At 33.9% G+C, this 22,861-nt stretch overlaps 1 protein-coding gene across 1 annotated transcript; it reads right to left on the minus strand.

The window, feature by feature from the left end:
• Positions 1-755: 755 nt before the first annotated feature.
• On the minus strand, positions 756-18,408 carry LOC115005126 (dual specificity phosphatase 27). The gene is given in 10 exon segments (XM_029426940.1): positions 756-1,781; positions 1,783-2,021; positions 2,023-3,836; positions 11,795-11,831; positions 11,833-11,928; positions 11,930-12,014; positions 12,846-13,077; positions 15,453-15,571; positions 16,379-16,511; positions 18,359-18,408. Coding segments are annotated over 9 exon segments (3,417 nt in total). The 5' UTR covers positions 16,495-16,511; positions 18,359-18,408; the 3' UTR covers positions 756-1,102.
• Positions 18,409-22,861: the final 4,453 nt, after the last annotated feature.

The following is a 22,861-nucleotide window of genomic DNA, read 5'->3' on the forward strand; positions in this document are numbered from 1 at the left end:
TTTCTACGTTTTTGTCAAAATAAACTAATTCTCTGGAGAGAAATGTGATTAAAAGTCAGAAGAAAAGTTTTACACAAATACTTATATTTGAGATAATTTGAATATTCAAGTGTTATGTCAATAATGATCAGTAAATCAAACTATCTTTATCTCTGAGAAGATATCAAAGCACTACCCCAACGTCCCCTAGATGGTGGTCTAACCTTTTATTACAGTAACTTCTGATTTCAGAGTCTTGCAGTCAAAATCATTTTACCAAAATTAGCAGAATTATGTAATCTTTCCAGGAAATGCGGTCCCTGGTTTGTTAGACAAATAAGAAATAGAAGTCAAAATGTCCAAAAGGACACAAATAAATAAACAGACAGCCTTTTGTTGCATGTAGAAATATTAAATAATAATAACACAAGTGCATAAAGAAAATACTGCAGAAAACAAGGAAGATCTATTTAAATTAATCTTTAAAAGGATTTACTTGGCTCACCTTCCTCCTTATCTTATATTTTTACATAGATATAATTCTAAATTGTAATATAATAATATAATGGACTTTTATTGTAATAAACCCGTAAAGATATTTAACTTTTGGAGCTAGTTGTTGAAGTGTTCATTTTCTATTTATTATTATTATTATTATTATTACTTGTATTTTTATTATTATTATTATTTTGGATACATTTTCTGGTTATGTGAATTGAATATTAGTTGTTTCTTAATGTGGACCCTAATATATCAAATTAAAAAAACACAAGTCGTCATTTGTCAGAGCATTTATTGTAATAATAAAACAATACATTGTTTAACAGACGTTATTCAAGATCATCTTTTATGAAAATATTTACTAAATGTGTTTTACAATCAGTTTTACACAGTGGTGCAACCAAAACCTTGATTTTGGAAGAAACTAGTTTGATTAATAATACAGACTAAATATTCCTCTTGTTGAGAAGGCAACATTGATCCTTAAACACTGATATTAACAGCTTTACGAGTGTTCCTTTAACAACAGTGTACGATCCCTAACCCTAACCCTAACCCTCACAGCAGGATATTATTCACTTTTTAACCTTTTAGCAGCACTTAACTCTTATTTTCTAAAAGTCTAGGATTCACTTCTGCTCTGGGATTTCGCTTCCTGCTGCGCCCTCCAAGCCACGAGCACCTCGTCGTCTTCGGCTTCGGCGGCGGCCCGGGCTCTGACCCTCTGCCTGGTCTGGGCGATGAAGGTTGCGATGTCGTCCTCGTCCTCGTCTACTTCCTCCCTCCTACTCCTCCTCCCTTCCGTGTCGCTGCTTTCATATCGCGAATGATGAGCAAACTTCCTCTTTGTAGAGATGTCGTGGTAGCTCTCCGTCCCCTCGTCACTCTCGCCGTACGACCTCGCCGCCCGGCTGTAGCTGTGCGACTGCCCGAGCCCGTTGCAGGAATATTCTGTGTCTTTACTTGAGAGATCCTCATGTAACCTTGATCTGTATCTGGAGCCATTTGTTCCCTCGTCGTCTTCGTCCACAGCGTACGAGGCCCTGCGGCTCGAGAAGTCGAATTCAGAAGCGGACGCATCGAGATCGTCGTAGGGATCCTCCGCAGCTTCTTCCCCGGGGGCCGGTTTCCTCGGAGGAGGCCGGACGCTCGTCAGCCAGTCGTCGATGCTGGTGTTTTTATCTTTCTCCAGCGCAGGGTTGAGATTCAGGCACCCAGAGAGGCCGAAACTTCTCGCAGGTTTCTCCTTTTTCTTTGTTTCCATAGGAAACTCCTCTTTCTTCTTTATCTCCTCTTCCTCAGTCTTCATCCTCCTTTGGTTTCTTTTTCTTGTAGAGGGTGCTGCGCTTGTTGTCCTCCAGGATCTTCTTCTTTTCGTAGGTAGACATCTTGCTCCTCATCTCGGACTTCATCTCCTTGTCCATGGCGTCCAGTTTGCCCATGTCCACCTGGTCCTGGAAGAGGCTGTAAAGAGGGACACTGGTGGTGGTGATCTTGTTTTTCTTGAGGGTGGAGCCGAGGGTGGAGCTTCTTCCAGTGAGAGCAGAAATGCCACTTGCCCCAGCCACCTGAGAGGACCGACGCCGCCCGGCCTCGACTCTGCGACAGTGCGCTGGAATAGGATGCGCCGCTCAACAGGGACGCTTTGTCGTCGTCTAAGCCCCGGCCTGAAATCATGCTCGTTGCGCCGCCGAAGCTAATCTCCGATCCAACTCGTGACGGAGGAGGCAGGATCATCTCGCTTTGCTTCTGCTTGATGGTTTCTGAGACGACATTAGCGATCCAGTTTTGGATGCTGGCCAGATTGACCATGGGTTCACCCCCGGGGCCCTGCATGGTAGGAACTGGGAGGATGGGAGGAACATTTTGTGCTGATTTTGAACTGCGAGGCTGCGACACTGAGGATATCACAGATGACCTGCCGCTGAGCATGGACATGTTGTCATCGTTGGCGGTGCTCGGCGGGCCCGTGACTCCGGCTCCAGCCCAAAAGGCGGAGAGAGGTATCGTCCCTCCGCTGACACAGCTTTCAGTCTCCCAGCCGCACAAGGACTGACTCTCCTCTAAAGTCTTCTTCGAGCGCTCCAGGATCTCCTCACGTCTTTGCCTCCGTTTGATGGTCGCCGAGTCCTCACCTCGACTCATCTCCAATATCTCATGCGTGTTTTCCTCCCCGAGGCGCTTCTGCTGCCTTAACTTCCACGCCTGATATGCCGTCAGGTTGACATCTTGGAAGGATGGCGTCTTGGCGTCTCCCTCGCCGCCGCCTCTCTCTCCATCTCCTACAGAACTTTTCTCTCCATCCTCGCGATCTTTCTTGTTCCAACCAAACTGGATCCTCTTGACGCGCCAGCGCTCCAAAGGCGTCAGCTTCTCCTTGTTCTTCTGGCAGAAGTTGTACATGGAGCTGCTGTCGGAGAGGATACTCTCCACTTCGTCATCAACCTTCTTCTTCTCTGCCTCTCCACCTTCTGTAGCAGTGCTCTCGCTGCTTTCGTCGTCCTCTTTCTTGCGGTAGCGAGCGGCGGCTTGTTCCTCGATTTCCCTCAAGCGCTGTTTCCACAGATCGGAGTAACTCATGCAGCTGGAGGTGGACATCGCGTCTGAGGGCGGGCGCCTGCTGCGGTGCTTCAACCGCTCTTTCACGGCTCGCACGTCCTCGCTAGTGACGCTCTCTATATCGGCGTCTTCACCTTCCTTCGTCTTCTTCGACCGGCCCTCAGCGAGAGATTCCAAATCCTCGGCGTCGCTGTTTAGCTGCGCCTCCCACCAGTCGTCGTTCTGGTATTTCTCGTTCCTTCGCTGCCACTCTCGGATCATGCTGTCGAGGCCGTCGTCCTCATCTCCATCTTCTGTGCCCTCCTGCTCGGGGAGAACGATCTCTTCTTGAATGTGCGTCGCTCCCTGGTTTTCCCGCCCGTTCTGCGCTCCGATCAATCCGCCCCTGAGTGCCGCAGCAGCCGCGGAGGAGGCGACGCTGCTCATCACACTTCCTCCATCCTCCTCCTCCTCCATCATGATGGAGTGCGCCTTTACCTCGATCATACTCTGCACTTCCTCTTTATCAGTATCGTCATCATCATCATCCCCACCCTCACCGAAGATGCGACCGCGTGTGCGTGCATCAATAACGGAGCACTGGCTAAGCGTTTCATCGTCATCGTCGCGCTCCTCCATCAAGTTCTCGTTGAGATTTCGCAGCTGCTTTAGGAAGCCCTCGTTGGGGTTGATGGCGTGCTTTTTCCTCATAGAGGTCAGAGCCTCCATGATGGTCATGTGCTGGAAGATCATCAGGTAGGACGCCACCAGGACAGCGGAGCGGCTGACGCCCATCATGGAGACCACAAGAACCTTTCCTGCAAGAAAGCAAAACTGGGATTATAGCCTAATATTTATATTAGACTTTTAAATAAACATATACACAGATATTAATAATTATTTTAAAAAGGTTACTAAAAGACTTGGCGCTCTTAATTACTGTAGCTGTGTGTGTTTTAGAGCTGCAAAGATGAGTCGATCTAGGAAACATAATCTGGAGATTTGCTGTTTTTCTTTGTTTTATATCATATTAAAGTGAATATCTTTGGGTTTAGGACAAAACAAGACATTTAAAGACATCACCTTGGACTTTGAGAAACAGGGATTTACATTTTATAAATAATTCTGACATCATTTTACAATATAATCAGCAGATAAATCCTATTTTATTTTTTATAAATAACTTATTATTTTAAAAACAAAACAATCAAAAACAACACAACAGGAAAAATAAATAAATAATAATTTTGGAAAGGATTTCTGGATACTGAAATTTGCTTTCTGTGGCCCCAGATTTAATCTGAAATAAAATAAAATAATGTGTACATATGGATTTATGGATTTAACATATGATGTTCATGTCATAAAAGTAGTTTGTCTCACTTTGTGAATCAGTACGATGAATAAGAGGCCGTGTGACTCAGACACGATCCTCCTCCAGGAACACACGTTTCTTTGTGCGGCTCAGAAAGCACTTCTCCGTCCCGGTGATGTTGTGTAAGTGCGGAGACGCTCTAGGGTCGTCTCTTACTGCGTCACTGTCCACCTCCACCCAATAATATACGGATACAAAAATGTGCTTTTGGCTACATCTGCTGAAGTGAATGCAATGTATTGTCCCTGTAAAATAAACTATCAAATGAACCAAACCCATGTGAACTGCAGAGCAGAAACTTCAACAAAGAATTTATTCTTCATCTTCATTTCTAATTTGAAGCGAACAACAACAAACTGCCTCATGGAGCCGAAAGGAATAATTTACAGACGATCGGAGACACTGAAGTTATAATAATATCCAGCCGAGGTGGAGGAAGTATTCAGATGCTGTACTTAAGAGAAATACTAATACTACACTGTAAAATACTATGTTTCAGTAGAAATACTAATACTACACTGTAAAATACTAAGTTTCAGTAGAAATACTAATACTACACTGTAAAATACTATGTTTCAGTAGAAATACTAATACTACACTGTAAAATACTATGTTTCAGTAGAAATACTAATACTAGACTGTAAAATACTATGTTTCAGTAGAAATACTAATACTACACTGTAAATAATATGTTTCAGTAGAAATACTAATACTACACTGTAAATAATATGTTTCAGTAGAAATACTAATACTACACTATAAAATACTATGTTTCAGTAAAAATACTAATACTACACTGTAAAATACTATGTTTCAGTAAAAATACTAATACTACACTATAAAATACTATGTTTCAGTAAAAATACTAATACTACACTGTAAAATACTATGTTTCAGTAAAAATACTAATACTACACTGTAAAATACTATGTTTCAGTACAAATACTACACTGCAAAAATACTACGTTTCAGTAGAAATACTAATACTACACTGTAAATAATATGTTTCAGTAGAAATACTAATACTACACTGTAAATAATATGTTTCAGTAGAAATACTAATACTACACTATAAAATAATATGTTTCAGTAAAAATACTAATACTACACTGTAAAATACTATGTTTCAGTATAAATACTACACTGTAAAATACTACGTTTCAGTAGAAATACTAATACTACACTGTAAAATACTACGTTTCAGTAGAAATACTAATACTACACTGTAAAATACTACGTTTCAGTAGAAATACTAATACTACACTGTAAAATACTATGTTTCAGTAGAAATACTAATACTAGACTGTAAAATACTAAGTTTCAGTAGAAATACTAATACTACACTGTAAAATACTATGTTTCAGTAGAAATACTAATACTAGACTGTAAAATACTATGTTTCAGTAGAAATACTAATACTACACTGTAAATAATATGTTTCAGTAGAAATACTAATACTACACTATAAAATACTATGTTTCAGTAAAAATACTAATACTACACTGTAAAATACTATGTTTCAGTAAAAATACTAATACTACACTGTAAAATACTATGTTTCAGTAAAAATACTAATACTACACTGTAAAATACTATGTTTCAGTAAAAATACTAATACTACACTGTAAAATACTATGTTTCAGTAAAAATACTAATACTACACTGTAAAATACTATGTTTCAGTATAAATACTACACTGCAAAAATACTACGTTTCAGTAGAAATACTAATACTACACTGTAAATAATATGTTTCAGTAGAAATACTAATACTACACTGTAAATAATATGTTTCAGTAGAAATACTAATACTACACTGTAAATAATATGTTTCAGTAGAAATACTAATACTACACTATAAAATACTATGTTTCAGTAAAAATACTAATACTACACTGTAAAATACTATGTTTCAGTAAAAATACTAATACTACACTGTAAAATACTATGTTTCAGTAAAAATACTAATACTACACTGTAAAATACTATGTTTCAGTATAAATACTACACTGCAAAAATACTACGTTTCAGTAGAAATACTAATACTACACTGTAAAATACTACGTTTCAGTAGAAATACTAATACTACACTGTAAAATACTATGTTTCAGTATAAATACTAATACTACACTGTAAAATACTATGTTTCAGTAGAAATACTAATACTACACTGTAAAATACTATGTTTCAGTAGAAATACTAATACTACACTGTAAAATACTATGTTTCAGTATAAATACTACACTGCAAAAATACTACGTTTCAGTAGAAATACTAATACTACACTGTAAATAATATGTTTCAGTAGAAATACTAATACTACACTGTAAATAATATGTTTCAGTAGAAATACTAATACTACACTGTAAATAATATGTTTCAGTAGAAATACTAATACTACACTATAAAATACTATGTTTCAGTAAAAATACTAATACTACACTGTAAAATACTATGTTTCAGTAAAAATACTAATACTACACTGTAAAATACTATGTTTCAGTAAAAATACTAATACTACACTGTAAAATACTATGTTTCAGTATAAATACTACACTGCAAAAATACTACGTTTCAGTAGAAATACTAATACTACACTGTAAAATACTACGTTTCAGTAGAAATACTAATACTACACTGTAAAATACTATGTTTCAGTATAAATACTAATACTACACTGTAAAATACTATGTTTCAGTATAAATACTAATACTACACTGTAAAATACTATGTTTCAGTAGAAATACTAATACTACACTGTAAAATACTATGTTTCAGTAAAAATACTAATACTACACTGTAAAATACTGTTTCAGTAGAAATACTAATACTACACTGTAAAATACTATGTTTCAGTAGAAATACTAATACACTGTAAATACTATGTTTCAGTAGAAATACTAATACTACACTGTAAAATACTATGTTTCAGTAGAAATACTAATACTACACTGTAAATAATATGTTTCAGTAGAAATACTAATACTACACTGTAAATAATATGTTTCAGTAGAAATACTAATACTACACTGTAAATAATATGTTTCAGTAGAAATACTAATACTACACTATAAAATACTATGTTTCAGTAAAAATACTAATACTACACTGTAAAATACTATGTTTCAGTAAAAATACTAATACTACACTGTAAAATACTATGTTTCAGTAAAAATACTAATACTACACTGTAAAATACTATGTTTCAGTATAAATACTACACTGCAAAAATACTACGTTTCAGTAGAAATACTAATACTACACTGTAAAATACTACGTTTCAGTAGAAATACTAATACTACACTGTAAAATACTATGTTTCAGTATAAATACTAATACTACACTGTAAAATACTATGTTTCAGTATAAATACTAATACTACACTGTAAAATACTATGTTTCAGTAGAAATACTAATACTACACTGTAAAATACTATGTTTCAGTAAAAATACTAATACTACACTGTAAAATACTGTTTCAGTAGAAATACTAATACTACACTGTAAAATACTATGTTTCAGTAGAAATACTAATACACTGTAAATACTATGTTTCAGTAGAAATACTAATACTACACTGTAAAATACTATGTTTCAGTAGAAATACTAATACTACACTGTAAATACTATGTTTCAGTAAAAATACTAATACTACACTGTAAAATACTATGTTTCAGTAAAAATACTAATACTACACTGCAAATACTATGTTTCAGTAAAAATACTAATACTACACTGTAAATACTATGTTTCAGTAAAAATACTAATACTACACTGTAAAATACTATGTTTCAGTAAAAATACTAATACTACACTGTAAAATACTATGTTTCAGTATAAATACTACACTGCAAAAATACTACGTTTCAGTAGAAATACTAATACTACACTGTAAATAATATGTTTCAGTAGAAATACTAATACTACACTGTAAATAATATGTTTCAGTAGAAATACTAATACTACACTGTAAATAATATGTTTCAGTAGAAATACTAATACTACACTGTAAATAATATGTTTCAGTAGAAATACTAATACTACACTATAAATACTATGTTTCAGTATAAATACTAATACTACACTGTAAAATACTATGTTTCAGTAGAAATACTAATACTACACTGTAAAATACTATGTTTCAGTAAAAATACTAATACTACACTGTAAAATACTATGTTTCAGTATAAATACTACACTGCAAAAATACTACGTTTCAGTAGAAATACTAATACTACACTGTAAAATACTACGTTTCAGTAGAAATACTAATACTACACTGTAAAATACTATGTTTCAGTATAAATACTAATAATACACTGTAAATACTATGTTTCAGTAGAAATACTAATACTACACTGTAAAATACTATGTTTCAGTAGAAATACTAATACTACACTGTAAATACTATGTTTCAGTAAAAATACTAATACTACACTGTAAAATACTATGTTTCAGTAAAAATACTAATACTACACTGTAAAATACTATGTTTCAGTATAAATACTACACTGCAAAAATACTACGTTTCAGTAGAAATACTAATACTACACTGTAAATAATATGTTTCAGTAGAAATACTAATACTACACTGTAAATAATATGTTTCAGTAGAAATACTAATACTACACTGTAAATAATATGTTTCAGTAGAAATACTAATACTACACTGTAAATAATATGTTTCAGTAGAAATACTAATACTACACTATAAAATACTATGTTTCAGTAAAAATACTAATACTACACTGTAAAATACTATGTTTCAGTAAAAATACTAATACTACACTGTAAAATACTATGTTTCAGTATAAATACTACACTGCAAAAATACTACGTTTCAGTAGAAATACTAATACTACACTGTAAAATACTACGTTTCAGTAGAAATACTAATACTACACTGTAAAATACTATGTTTCAGTATAAATACTAATACTACACTGTAAAATACTATGTTTCAGTAGAAATACTAATACTACACTGTAAAATACTATGTTTCAGTAAAAATACTAATACTACACTGTAAAATACTGTTTCAGTAGAAATACTAATACTACACTGTAAAATACTATGTTTCAGTAAAAATACTAATACTACACTGTAAAATACTGTTTCAGTAGAAATACTAATACTACACTGTAAAATACTATGTTTCAGTAGAAATACTAATACACTGTAAATACTATGTTTCAGTAGAAATACTAATACTACACTGTAAAATACTATGTTTCAGTAGAAATACTAATACTACACTGTAAATACTATGTTTCAGTAAAAATACTAATACTACACTGTAAAATACTATGTTTCAGTAGAAATACTAATACTACACTGTAAATACTATGTTTCAGTAAAATACTAATACTACACTGTAAAATACTATGTTTCAGTAAAAATACTAATACTACACTGCAAATACTATGTTTCAGTAAAAATACTAATACTACACTGTAAATACTATGTTTCAGTAAAAATACTAATACTACACTGTAAAATACTATGTTTCAGTAAAAATACTAATACTACACTGTAAAATACTATGTTTCAGTAAAAATACTAATACTACACTGTAAAATACTATGTTTCAGTATAAATACTACACTGCAAAAATACTACGTTTCAGTAGAAATACTAATACTACACTGTAAATAATATGTTTCAGTAGAAATACTAATACTACACTGTAAATAATATGTTTCAGTAGAAATACTAATACTACACTGTAAATAATATGTTTCAGTAGAAATACTAATACTACACTATAAAATACTATGTTTCAGTAAAAATACTAATACTACACTGTAAAATACTATGTTTCAGTAAAAATACTAATACTACACTGTAAAATACTATGTTTCAGTATAAATACTACACTGCAAAAATACTACGTTTCAGTAGAAATACTAATACTACACTGTAAAATACTACGTTTCAGTAGAAATACTAATACTACACTGTAAAATACTATGTTTCAGTATAAATACTAATACTACACTGTAAAATACTATGTTTCAGTAGAAATACTAATACTACACTGTAAAATACTATGTTTCAGTAAAAATACTAATACTACACTGTAAAATACTGTTTCAGTAGAAATACTAATACTACACTGTAAAATACTATGTTTCAGTAGAAATACTAATACACTGTAAATACTATGTTTCAGTAGAAATACTAATACTACACTGTAAAATACTATGTTTCAGTAGAAATACTAATACTACACTGTAAATACTATGTTTCAGTAAAATACTAATACTACACTGTAAAATACTATGTTTCAGTAAAAATACTAATACTACACTGCAAATACTATGTTTCAGTAAAAATACTAATACTACACTTTAAATACTATGTTTCAGTAAAAATACTAATACTACACTGTAAAATACTGTTTCAGTAAAAATACTAATACTACACTGTAAAATACTATGTTTCAGTAAAATACTAATACTACACTGTAAAATACTATGTTTCAGTAGAAATACTAATACTACACTGTAAATACTATGTTTCAGTAGAAATACTAATACTACACTGTAAAATACTATGTTTCATTAAAAATACTAATACTACACTGTAAAATACTATGTTTCAGTAAAAATACTAATACTACACTGTAAATACTATGTTTCAGTAAAAATACTAATACTACACTGTAAATACTATGTTTCAGTAGAAATACTAATACTACACTGTAAATACTATGTTTCAGTAGAAATACTAATACTACACTGTAAAATACTATGTTTCATTAAAAATACTAATACTACACTGTAAATACTATGTTTCAGTAGAAATACTAATACTACACTGTAAATACTATGTTTCAGTAAAAATACTAATACTACACTGTAAAATACTATGTTTCAGTAAAAATACTAATACTACACTGTAAAATACTATGTTTCAGTATAAATACTACACTGCAAAAATACTACGTTTCAGTAGAAATACTAATACTACACTGTAAATAATATGTTTCAGTAGAAATACTAATACTACACTGTAAATAATATGTTTCAGTAGAAATACTAATACTACACTGTAAATAATATGTTTCAGTAGAAATACTAATACTACACTATAAAATACTATGTTTCAGTAAAAATACTAATACTACACTGTAAAATACTATGTTTCAGTAGAAATACTAATACTACACTGTAACAATCCAGCTTGAATATATTCCTTCAGTAAAAGTGTAATCAGGAGTTAAAGTATAACATTTTATTTATGATGTCTTTATCAGTATCATCTCACCATAATGACGATGTGTGTGTAAAAGACTAAAAATCTTATTATTTTGTCATTAATTAGCTGAATTGTTTCATTAAATGTTTAATCTTTTAAAATATGAAACATGACAAGTGAAAAGGACTCGAACATCTCTCACCCCTATGTGTCAGCAGAGCCTCGTCCAAGAACTCCGCCGCTGGGTCGGAAGTGCACGGAGATGTCGGAGTCGGCGAAGTCGTCCACCTCGATGCCCATGTAATGGATGTTCATGCCGCCGTAGAAAGACTCGCCCTGTGTACACGCCTGTTCCGTGGGCCGTGTTGAGGATGTGCGTGATGCCCATTCGCTTCAGGCGAGCCTTGTTGACCGCAACAGACCTGAAACAAGAAAACAATCAGAGAACGTGTCCTGATAGGAAATTACACATCCAAACTTAACCAGCAAATTTCCAGCATGAATAAAACAACTTCATAAAATCAGAGAACCTTAAAAACTAAATTGCTGTCTAATGTTTATGTTACTTCCTGCATAAAGCGGTCTTTACGATCATTTTGTGACTCTTTGTTGTCTGTTTGTGTCTCTTTGTAGTCGTTTTTCATCTCTTTGTAGTCATTTTGTGTGTCTTTGTAGTCATTTTGTGTCTCTTTGTGGTCGGTTTGTGTCTCTTTGTAGTCATTTTGTGTCTCTTTGTTGTCTGTGTCTCTTTGTAGTCGTTTTTCATCTCTTTGTAGTCATTTTGTGTCTCTTTGTGGTCGGTTTGTGTCTCTTTGTAGTCGTTTTGTGTCTCTTTGTGGTCATTTTGTGTGTCTTTGTAGTCATGTTGTGTCTCTTTGTAGTCGTTTTGTGTCTCTTTGTAGTCGTTTTGTGTCTCTTTGTTGTCTGTTTGTGTCTCTTTGTAGTCGTTTTGTGTCTCTTTGTGGTCGTTTTTCATCTCTTTGTAGTCATTTTGTGTCTCTTTGTGGTCGTTTTGTGTCTCTTTGTAGTCATTTTGTGTCTCTTTGTGGTCGTTTTTCATCTCTTTGTAGTCATTTTGTGTCTCTTTGCAGTCGTTTTGTGTCTCTTTGTAATCGTTTTGTGTTTCTTTGAGTGACATTTTTCAGATGAAAGCCCCTGACACTTTGGGCCCGTTCTGTAATCCCTCCATATTTTTAGTAGAAGTTGTTTTGATGCTCTTCCTAAGGTCAAGAATCATGACGTTTTTTCCTCACTTCTCAGCTATGAAGACATTGGGCCACACTTCGTCCACGGGGTTGATGGGAGCCTCCAGGCGGTCCTGCACCATGGCCCTCTGGATGTCCAGCACACAGGGGGTGTTGTAGGGGCTGCGGTCGTCTATCATGTCCTTGACCCGGTTGTAGAGGTCTTCCACCATCAGCTGCTCGGCGGTTTCCAGCATGGACTCTGACACGGACTCGGCCCGCACGCTGCGGGGTGGTAGCTCTGAGGAAAGACACAAACGTGATTAATTTTAAAGGATCTATGTGTTGCTCTACCATCAAATAAAGGATTAATTAATATAATGAGAACAAGGTAGTTACGACCATAAACCAGTCCTGCTATAATTAAACACAAAATCTTTGTTGTCACACAGTTGGTGGGGCTGGAAGTCACAGGCCTATCGCTTTAAAAAGTGAGTCCAGACATATTTTTGTCCTGAGTGCACAAGATAAAAATATCATCGGTCCAGACTGCATGCAGTGTGATCGCATTGTTAACATTTAGAGACCTGAAACCTAACCTAAAAGAGACAGGTACAACCTAAAAGAGAAAGAACAACCTACAAGAGACAGAACAACCTAAAGACACAGGTACAACCTAAAAGAGACAGGAACAACCTAAAAGAGACAGGAACAACCTAAAAGACACAGGAACAACCTAAAGAGACAGAGACAGGAACAACCTAAAAGAGACAGGAAACAACCTAAAAGAGACAGGAACAACCTAAAAGACAAAGAAACAACCTAAAAGAGACAGGAAACAACCTAAAAGACAAAGAAACAACCTAAAAGACACAGAAACAACCTAAAAGACACAGGTACAACCTAAAAGAGACAGAGACAGGAACAACCTAAAAGAGACAGGAACAACCTAAAAGACACAGGAACAACCTAAAAGACACAGGAACAACCTAAAAGACACAGGAACAACCTAAAAGACACAGGTACAACCTAAAAGAGACAGGTACAACCTAAAAGACACAGGTACAACCTAAAAGACACAGGTACAACCTAAAAGACACAGGAACAACCTAAAAGAGACAGGAACAACCTAAAAGAGACAGTAACAACCTAAAAGACACAGGTACAACCTAAAAGACACAGGTACAACCTAAAAGACACAGGAACAACCTAAAAGAGACAGGAACAACCTAAAAGAGACAGGTAAACAACCTAAAAGACACAGGTACAACCTAAAAGAGACAGGAACAACCTAAAAGAGACAGGTACAACCTAAAAGACACAGGTACAACCTAAAAGACACAGGAACAACCTAAAAGACACAGGTACAACCTAAAAGACACAGGTACAACATAAAAGACACAGGTACAACCTAAAAGACACAGGTACAACCTAAAAGACACAGGAACAACATAAAAGACACAGGTACAACATAAAAGACACAGGTACAACCTAAAAGACACAGGTACAACCTAAAAGACACAGGAACAACATAAAAGACACAGGTACAACCTAAAAGACACAGGTACAACCTAAAAGAGACAGGAACAACCTAAAAGACACAGAAACAACCTAAAAGACACAGGAACAACCTAAAAGACACAGGAACAACCTAAAAGACACAGAAACAACCTAAAAGACACAGGTACAACCTAAAAGAGACAGGAACAAGCACTACTGGAGCTGGATCAGAGATCAGCTGTGGAGACAAATCACAGTTTAAACCTCTTGAATGTCACAGCAGACTGCAGAGGGCCCAAGAAACACACACTCAGTATTTAGAGGTTCAATACTGATCTAGGGTCCAAGTTCAACAGTGTTCTCCCATCATGCAACACTGTGGGGAAGGTAAGTGATGCATGACTGCGCTCCCTGCCGATAAAACATTTATGGGCCATTAAAGCCGCTAATGTAAAGTCCGGAGACAGGAGCTGCTCTGTGTCATATCAGCTGATCTCCTCAATCAGCCTGCGCCGCTCCCCCGCACGGTAACGAGCTGCGGGGATGGAACAGGAGGCTCCGTAATTGAAGAGCGCTCCACCAGATTAGAGCTGCTTAAAGTGGACAGAAGAAATAGTTCCTGCTGCATTTGGATGAGGAGTTCAACTCCAGTGTTTCCTGATCTGAGAATTCTTTATCAATTTATTCATCTTTATAAATCTGTTCCAGCTTCTCAAATGAGTGATTTGCTTATTTCCCTGTTCCATACCAGTGTAGATTAAAGACACAATAAAAGTAATTGAGCAGTTTGACGACAGCTCGAACTCGGAAAACGGTGTCTATGATGAATATTTCTGATCTATTTAAATCTCTGAGATTATTAAAGGTTTTTTTCTCGGAAATCTGTGAGTTTGTTTCTTGGAAATTTACCATTTTAATAAAGTTTTTTCTCGTAAATTTGTGACTTTATTCTCAGAGAATATCGGAGTTTAATTTACAACTCATCCCAACACAGTTTCCTTCTGTCCGGTTTCAGCATCACAGACAGGACAAATAACGAAAACAACTAATTAAAAAACTGCTCTCCAGAATTTAGCCTCAGTTCATGTCGACAAACAGACTTTCTGTCACAGCGTGGTTTGATTATATAACTGCCTACAATGAAATCCAGCTGTCTCTCCTCCTCACCCGTCTCACCCTCGTTGATGATCTGCTTGGCGGCGATGGCGGATGAGAGGTGGATGGGCTCCATGAAGATGCTCGCAGCGTCAGAGCCGGAGATCATGGAGAACCTGGACTCGGACGCCATCGAGAAACTGACAGAGAGAAGGGAAATGTGTTATTATAACAGAATATATATTTATAATATAAGTTTAGAGAAAACTAAATATCCTCGAACATCATGGGGAACAAACAGGTTTAAGACTTTTATTCTGAAAATCTTCTTTTTTATTGTTAGTAATACTTTATTTACATTTTTTACTCTTGTGTTGTAACTTATTTTACAAAATGTTAAAAAAAAACATGTGTTATTTAATCTGGTGTATTCCTTCTTGTACATTTTATTTGTTGTAATTTAGTACTTTTCTATTTTAGTTTACTTATTTTACTATTATTATGCTTGTTATTATTTTAGGCACTGGTGTTAGTGTCTAATACCTTTTTATTTTATGCATATTTTTGCTTGGATGTATTTATACTATTTAATTTATTTGTTTATTATTTTATTATTTATTTCATTTGGATTTGCACAAAACTCCACAGCTGCAATAATGTGGACAATAATTAAGGGAGAATGATACAGAACATACAAATAAATGAAGAATGGAGTAAATATTGGATCAAAGATGCTTTATAATCTGCTTTTAGCACTGTATAATTATGGTTATAATTATTCATAATGCTTTATAACAATAATCATAACACAAAGCTTTTTATAATGACTTGCAAGGATCATAGTGTATGAGAACTCCCATAGTTGTACAACATTATAATGTGAGTAAAGTATCTTTAAATCTAACACGTTATAATGCAAACACTGTACAGATATTAATGTAAATCAATGAATGTGCTTCACGTGTTTGTTTTTGAAAGTCTGGTGTGGAGTTCAGGTGTTCTGCTACCTGGGCGACGGACAGCGGAGGTAATGAGACTGGATTCCCCGGACGCTCCTCTCCTCCTCCTCTCCATCAGGAACCGCCTGATCACTGCACTCTCCGCTCTCATTGGTCGACGCCATGGCAACCAAGATCCCTCCTTCCATTGATAAAAAACACTTTAATTCAGAATAAGGCGAGAAGACAAAAACATGTGTTCTAATGACGCACTGTTCAGTTTTTAGATTATTATTTATCTTCTAGCTCGTCTTCTTCAGACGAGAGGAAGCATGAGAACATCAGTGTGTGTGTGTGTGTGTGTGTAACAGCTACATTACATAACGCCTCATGTACATATTAAACACTTGTAATATAAACTTGTGTTGATGTGAGTCATGAAGTGGGGAAGCTTCATGATATCTGTTAGTTACATGTTTGACTCTGTTCACCTGTAGTGTGTACAACATGTATGACTCTGTTCACCTGTAGTGTGTACAACATGTATGACTCTGTTCACCTGTAGTGTGTACAACATGTATGACTCTGTTCACCTGTAGTGTGTACAACATGTATGACTCTGTTCACCTGTAGTGTGTACAACATGTATGACTCTGTTCACCTGTAGTGTGTACAACATGTATGACTCTGTTCACCTGTAGTGTGTACAACATGTATGACTCTGTTCACCTGTAGTGTGTACAACATGTATGACTCTGTTCACCTGTAGTGTGTACAACATGTATGACTCTGTTCACCTGTAGTGTGTACAACATGTATGACTCTGTTCACCTGTAGTGTGTACAACATGTATGACTCCTGTTCACCTGTAGTGTGTACAACATGTATGACTCTGTTCACCTGTAGTGTGTACAACATGTATGACTCTGTTCACCTGTAGTGTGTACAACATGTATGACTCTGTTCACCTGTAGTGTGTACAACATGTATGACTCTGTTCACCTGTAGTGTGTACAACATGTATGACTCTGTTCACCTGTAGTGTGTACAACATGTATGACTCTGTTCACCTGTAGTGTGTACAACATGTATGACCCTGTTCACCTGTAGTGTGTACAACATGTATGACTCTGTTCACCTGTAGTGTGTACAACATGTATGACCCTGTTCACCTGTAGTGTGTACAACATGTATGACTCTGTTCACCTGTAGTGTGTACAACATGTATGACTCTGTTCACCTGTAGTGTGTACAACATGTATGACTCTGTTCACCTGTAGTGTGTACAACATGTATGACTCTGTTCACCTGTAGTGTGTACAACATGTATGACTCTGTTCACCTGTAGTGTGTACAACATGTATGACTCTGTTCACCTGTAGTGTGTACAACATGTATGACCCTGTTCACCTGTAGTGTGTACAACATGTATGACCCTGTTCACCTGTAGTGTGTACAACATGTATGAATGTTACAATACATATCTTTAAAGGAGCTTTTCTCTAAAGGAGCTTTTTCTCACACTCTTCAGCAGAAGTCTCCACTTCAGCAGCACTTACATACACCAAACTTTCCACTTTCATTCCTCTCTATATTCTGAAGCTTTGTGCAGAGGGCTTTGTTCACATGTCACTCACAGCTCATGTTATACACGCTACACTCACTACATGCAGGAGATGTGACACAAAGAGACAGAATCCTCTTAAAATACAACAAGAACTTCGAAAATGCTTTAGGCTTTCAAACTGATGTTGATGTGAATCTGTGTGTGTGTGTGTGTGTGTGTGTGTGTGTGTGTGTGTGTGATATGAGGCAGATCTATTTTTAACAGAGCGACAGCTGCCTGAGAGCCGTCCGGCCGCAGAGCGCTGAAAGGCCTCACAGCTCCAAACTTTAAACAACACAAAGAAAATATCTTTACATAAAACACCTCGTCTGTGTGTGTGTGTGTGTGTGTGTGTGTGTGTGTGTGTGTGTGTGTGTGTGTGTGTGTGTCTGTCTGTGTGTGTGTCTGTGTGTGTGTGTGTGTGTGTGTGTGTGTGTTCTTACCTCGGTCAGTCACAGTGTTGGTCTAAAGGAGGTCGTCTGTAGCTGATGGCAGTCAGAGTGACACTAAAGTTAGAGCCCCCCCCCCCGACACCCGACACCAGAAATGAGTACTTTTAAAAGTAATGTAACTGAAGCTTCCCCACTTCATGACTCACATTAATAATGTTTATTTATATTTATAAGTGTTTAATATGTACATGAGGCGTTATGTAATGTAGCTGTGGAGAGTTTACATCTACACACACACACACACTCTCATGTTCCTCTCGTCTGAAGACGACGAGCTAGAAGATAAATTGTTTAAAGTCTCTAAATCGACCTGTGATTATTTTATCCTCCATTATTGAATTCTTCTTTGTCCATCGTTGCTTCTTTTTACGTTCTTGTCCTGCAGTAAAACTCAAACAGGAAGTGAAACTCAAAGTTTATTTTAATGTGCATATATATATATATATATATATATATATATATATATATATATATATATGTATATATATATATATATATATATATATATATATATGCACATTTGAGTCTTCTTTACGTCCTTCTATCTTTATTTTCCTTTATCAATTATTTTGCATCTTTGGTTGTTTGAAGCCTTGAAAATGCTCAAATTTGGTCTGAAATGGCAAAAAAAGTTTAATTTATTTAAGTTTGATTTAAATAAACTATATAAAATAATAAATATAAATATAAAAATAAAATATACAGTAGGTAATGTACTCTTGTACTCTGTGAATGAGTCTTTATATGTGCCATTTATTATTAATATGAGTATTATATGTATTTATATTATGAATAATAGGAATACTAGAGAATACATAGACCTTGGTGAATTGAGGGTTTCATACTTTAACGTAAAATTTTGATTTTGATTTTTAAAGTTGACTTTAATTTGGACTTTTTTCTCGACCTCTCAGAAAAACTATTTTATCATCAGAGCTTGAACGCAGCTCCTGTGTTTATCTCAAGTCAGCTGACAATCGCCTATTTATAACCTCAGAATGCAGCTAATTCAAGTCACACGGTCTCTCACACACACACATACACACACACACACACACACACACACACACACACACACACACACACACGATAAAGATATCTTTTAAGTGCTATTATACATTTATATTTGTTATTTTCACATGTGACCACTTCAACGTTTCCAGATCAGAAAAGCATCTGAAACAGAATTTAACCGCCTGATTAATTCCATAATTGACACATTAAAAGATGCATTTCTTATTTCTTTACTGCCGTACATTTACAGAGACAAATGTTCTACTTTACTTTAAGGTTGTAAACGCAGCCGCTCATCAGAAGAGTTCTCCAGAAACAAATGCATGAGGAATATAAATACTTTACTATAATAGAAAGAATAGCTTTGAGCAGACAATACATCTTACTTTATATTAGAAAGTAATAATATACCGAGAGCTTTATGAACGTTTAAACATGTGTTTTAGTTGGTTACGTCTTTTCAATATATTGAAGTTATTATTTCTTTGCAACGTTAAGGTGGTTAATGAAGATGCAGGTGTGATAAATGATGAGCCGTACACGCGTTTCATCTGCACTTTTTATTGAATCCAAAGTGCTCTGACAAGAAGAAAGTTCAGTGGTGAGAAAGACACCGAGCGTTGTTTCACACACGCTCACATGTGCATTTATAAAGTCATTTATGTTTCTTAGGAGTGGAAACAAAAAGGCACAAACAGGCACAAGATCAGATAACAGCACGACATCTACCGGCTTCACCAGCGAGAGAAACAACACGTGTTTTAAAGCTTCCAGAACATCAGGGACAATAAAGCTCTCTGAAGAACATGAAGCTAAAACCAGCGCACAACATTAAATCAGTGTGTTTACTACACAACAACTATGGACTGAAAACACTTCAATGCTACAAATGTTAAGAATAATCACGTTGATGTTTTGTGCTGGTTAATGCACCGTGTGCAGCTGCAGCCCACTGAGGGCCATGAACGCATCTTCTTCCTGACACACACACGTGTGTAACACTGACTGCAACTAACGATTGCATTGACCGGAGGAATATTGAATATACAATGTGGTTTTTTGAATCTCACTATCTTAATCTAGCTCAGAAGAACTTGATAACATCTCAAGAATATGTTAACACTCTGTTCCAGAACCGACTGCAGATGTTAAAAATTACCATGAAATTTGTTAAACTGGAAATGTTCAGGTTTCAGGACGACGGCCATGTTTGTTTTCCTGCCTCCTTCTATGGAAAAAGAAAAGGTAACGCTTTATAATAAAGGTTTAATATGTAACACAAACGTGTAATTAAGACTATATAAGTGTTAATAATAACGTTAACATGTGTTATTAAGACTATATAAGTGTTAATAATAACATTATTAACATGTGTTATTAAGACTATATAAGTGATAATAATAACGTTATTAACATGTGTTATTAAGACTATATAAGTGTTAATAATAACGTTAACATGTGTTATTAAGACTATATAAGTGTTAATAATAACTTTAACATGTGTTATTAAGACTATATAAGTGTTAATAACATTATTAACATGTGTTATTAAGACTATATAAGTGTTAATAATAACATTATTAACATGTGTTATTAAGACTATATAAGTGTTAATAACATTATTAACATGTGTTATTAAGACTATATAAGTGATAATAACATTATTAACATGTGTTATTAAGACTATATAAGTGTTAATAACATTATTAACATGTGTTATTAAGACTATATAAGTGATAATAACATTATTAACATGTGTTATTAAGACTATATAAGTGTTAATAATAACGTTAACATGTGTTATTAAGACTATATAAGTGTTAATAATAACGTTAACATGTGTTATTAAGACTATATAAGTGTTAATAATAACATTATTAACATGTGTTATTAAGACTATATAAGTGTTAATAATAACGTTAACATGTGTTATTAAGACTATATAAGTGTTAATAATAACTTTAACATGTGTTATTAAGACTATATAAGTGTTAATAATAACATTATTAACATGTGTTATTAAGACTATATAAGTGTTAATAATAACATTATTATCATGTGTTATTAAGACTATATAAGTGTTAATAATAACATTATTAACATGTGTTATTAAGACTATATAAGTGTTAATAATAACGTTATTAACATGTGTTATTAAGACTATATAAGTGTTAATAATAACGTTATTAACATGTGTTATTAAGACTATATAAGTGTTAATAATAACATTATTAACATGTGTTATTAAGACTATATAAGTGTTAATAATAACGTTATTAACATGTGTTATTAAGACTATATAAGTGATAATAATAACATTATTAACATGTGTTATTAAGACTGTATAAGTGTTAATAATAACTTTAACATGTATTATTAAGACTATATAAGTGATAATAATAACGTTATTAACATGTGTTATTAAGACTATATAAGTGTTAATAATAACATTAACATGTGTTATTAAGACTATATAAGTGTTAATAATAACATTAACATGTGTTATTAAGACTATATAAGTGATAATAATAACATTATTAACATGTGTTATTAAGACTATATAAGTGTTAATAATAACGTTATTAACATGTGTTATTAAGACTATATAAGTGTTAATAATAACATTATTATCATGTGTTATTAAGACTATATTAGTGATAATAATAACATTATTAACATGTGTTATTAAGACTATATAAGTGTTAATAACATTATTAACATGTGTTATTAAGACTATATAAGTGTTAATAATGACATTAACATGTGTTATTAAGACTATATAAGTGTTAATAATAACATTAACATGTGTTATTAAGACTATATAAGTGTTAATAATAACTTTAACATGTGTTATTAAGACTATATAAGTGTTAATAATAACGTTATTATCATGTGTTATTAAGACTGTATAAGTGTTAATAACTTTAACATGTGTTATTAAGACTATATAAGTGTTAATAATAACGTTATTATCATGTGTTATTAAGACTATATAAGTGTTAATAATAACATTAACATGTGTTATTAAGACTATATAAGTGTTAATAATAACTTTAACATGTGTTATTAAGACTATATAAGTGTTAATAATAACGTTATTATCATGTGTTATTAAGACTGTATAAGTGTTAATAACTTTAACATGTGTTATTAAGACTATATAAGTGTTAATAATAACGTTATTATCATGTGTTATTAAGACTATATAAGTGTTAATAACTTTAACATGTGTTATTAAGACTATATAAGTGTTAATAATAACGTTATTAACATGTGTTATTAAGACTATATAAGTGTTAATAATAACATTATTAACATGTGTAATTAAGACTATATAAGTGATAATAATAACGTTATTAACATGTGTTATTAAGACTATATAAGTGTTAATAACTTTAACATGTGTTATTAAGACTATATAAGTGTTAATAATAACGTTATTATCATGTGTTATTAAGACTATATAAGTGTTAATAACTT

Source organism: Cottoperca gobio, unplaced genomic scaffold (assembly GCF_900634415.1).
Source record: "Cottoperca gobio unplaced genomic scaffold, fCotGob3.1 fCotGob3_259arrow_ctg1, whole genome shotgun sequence".
NCBI lineage: Eukaryota > Metazoa > Chordata > Actinopteri > Perciformes > Bovichtidae > Cottoperca > Cottoperca gobio.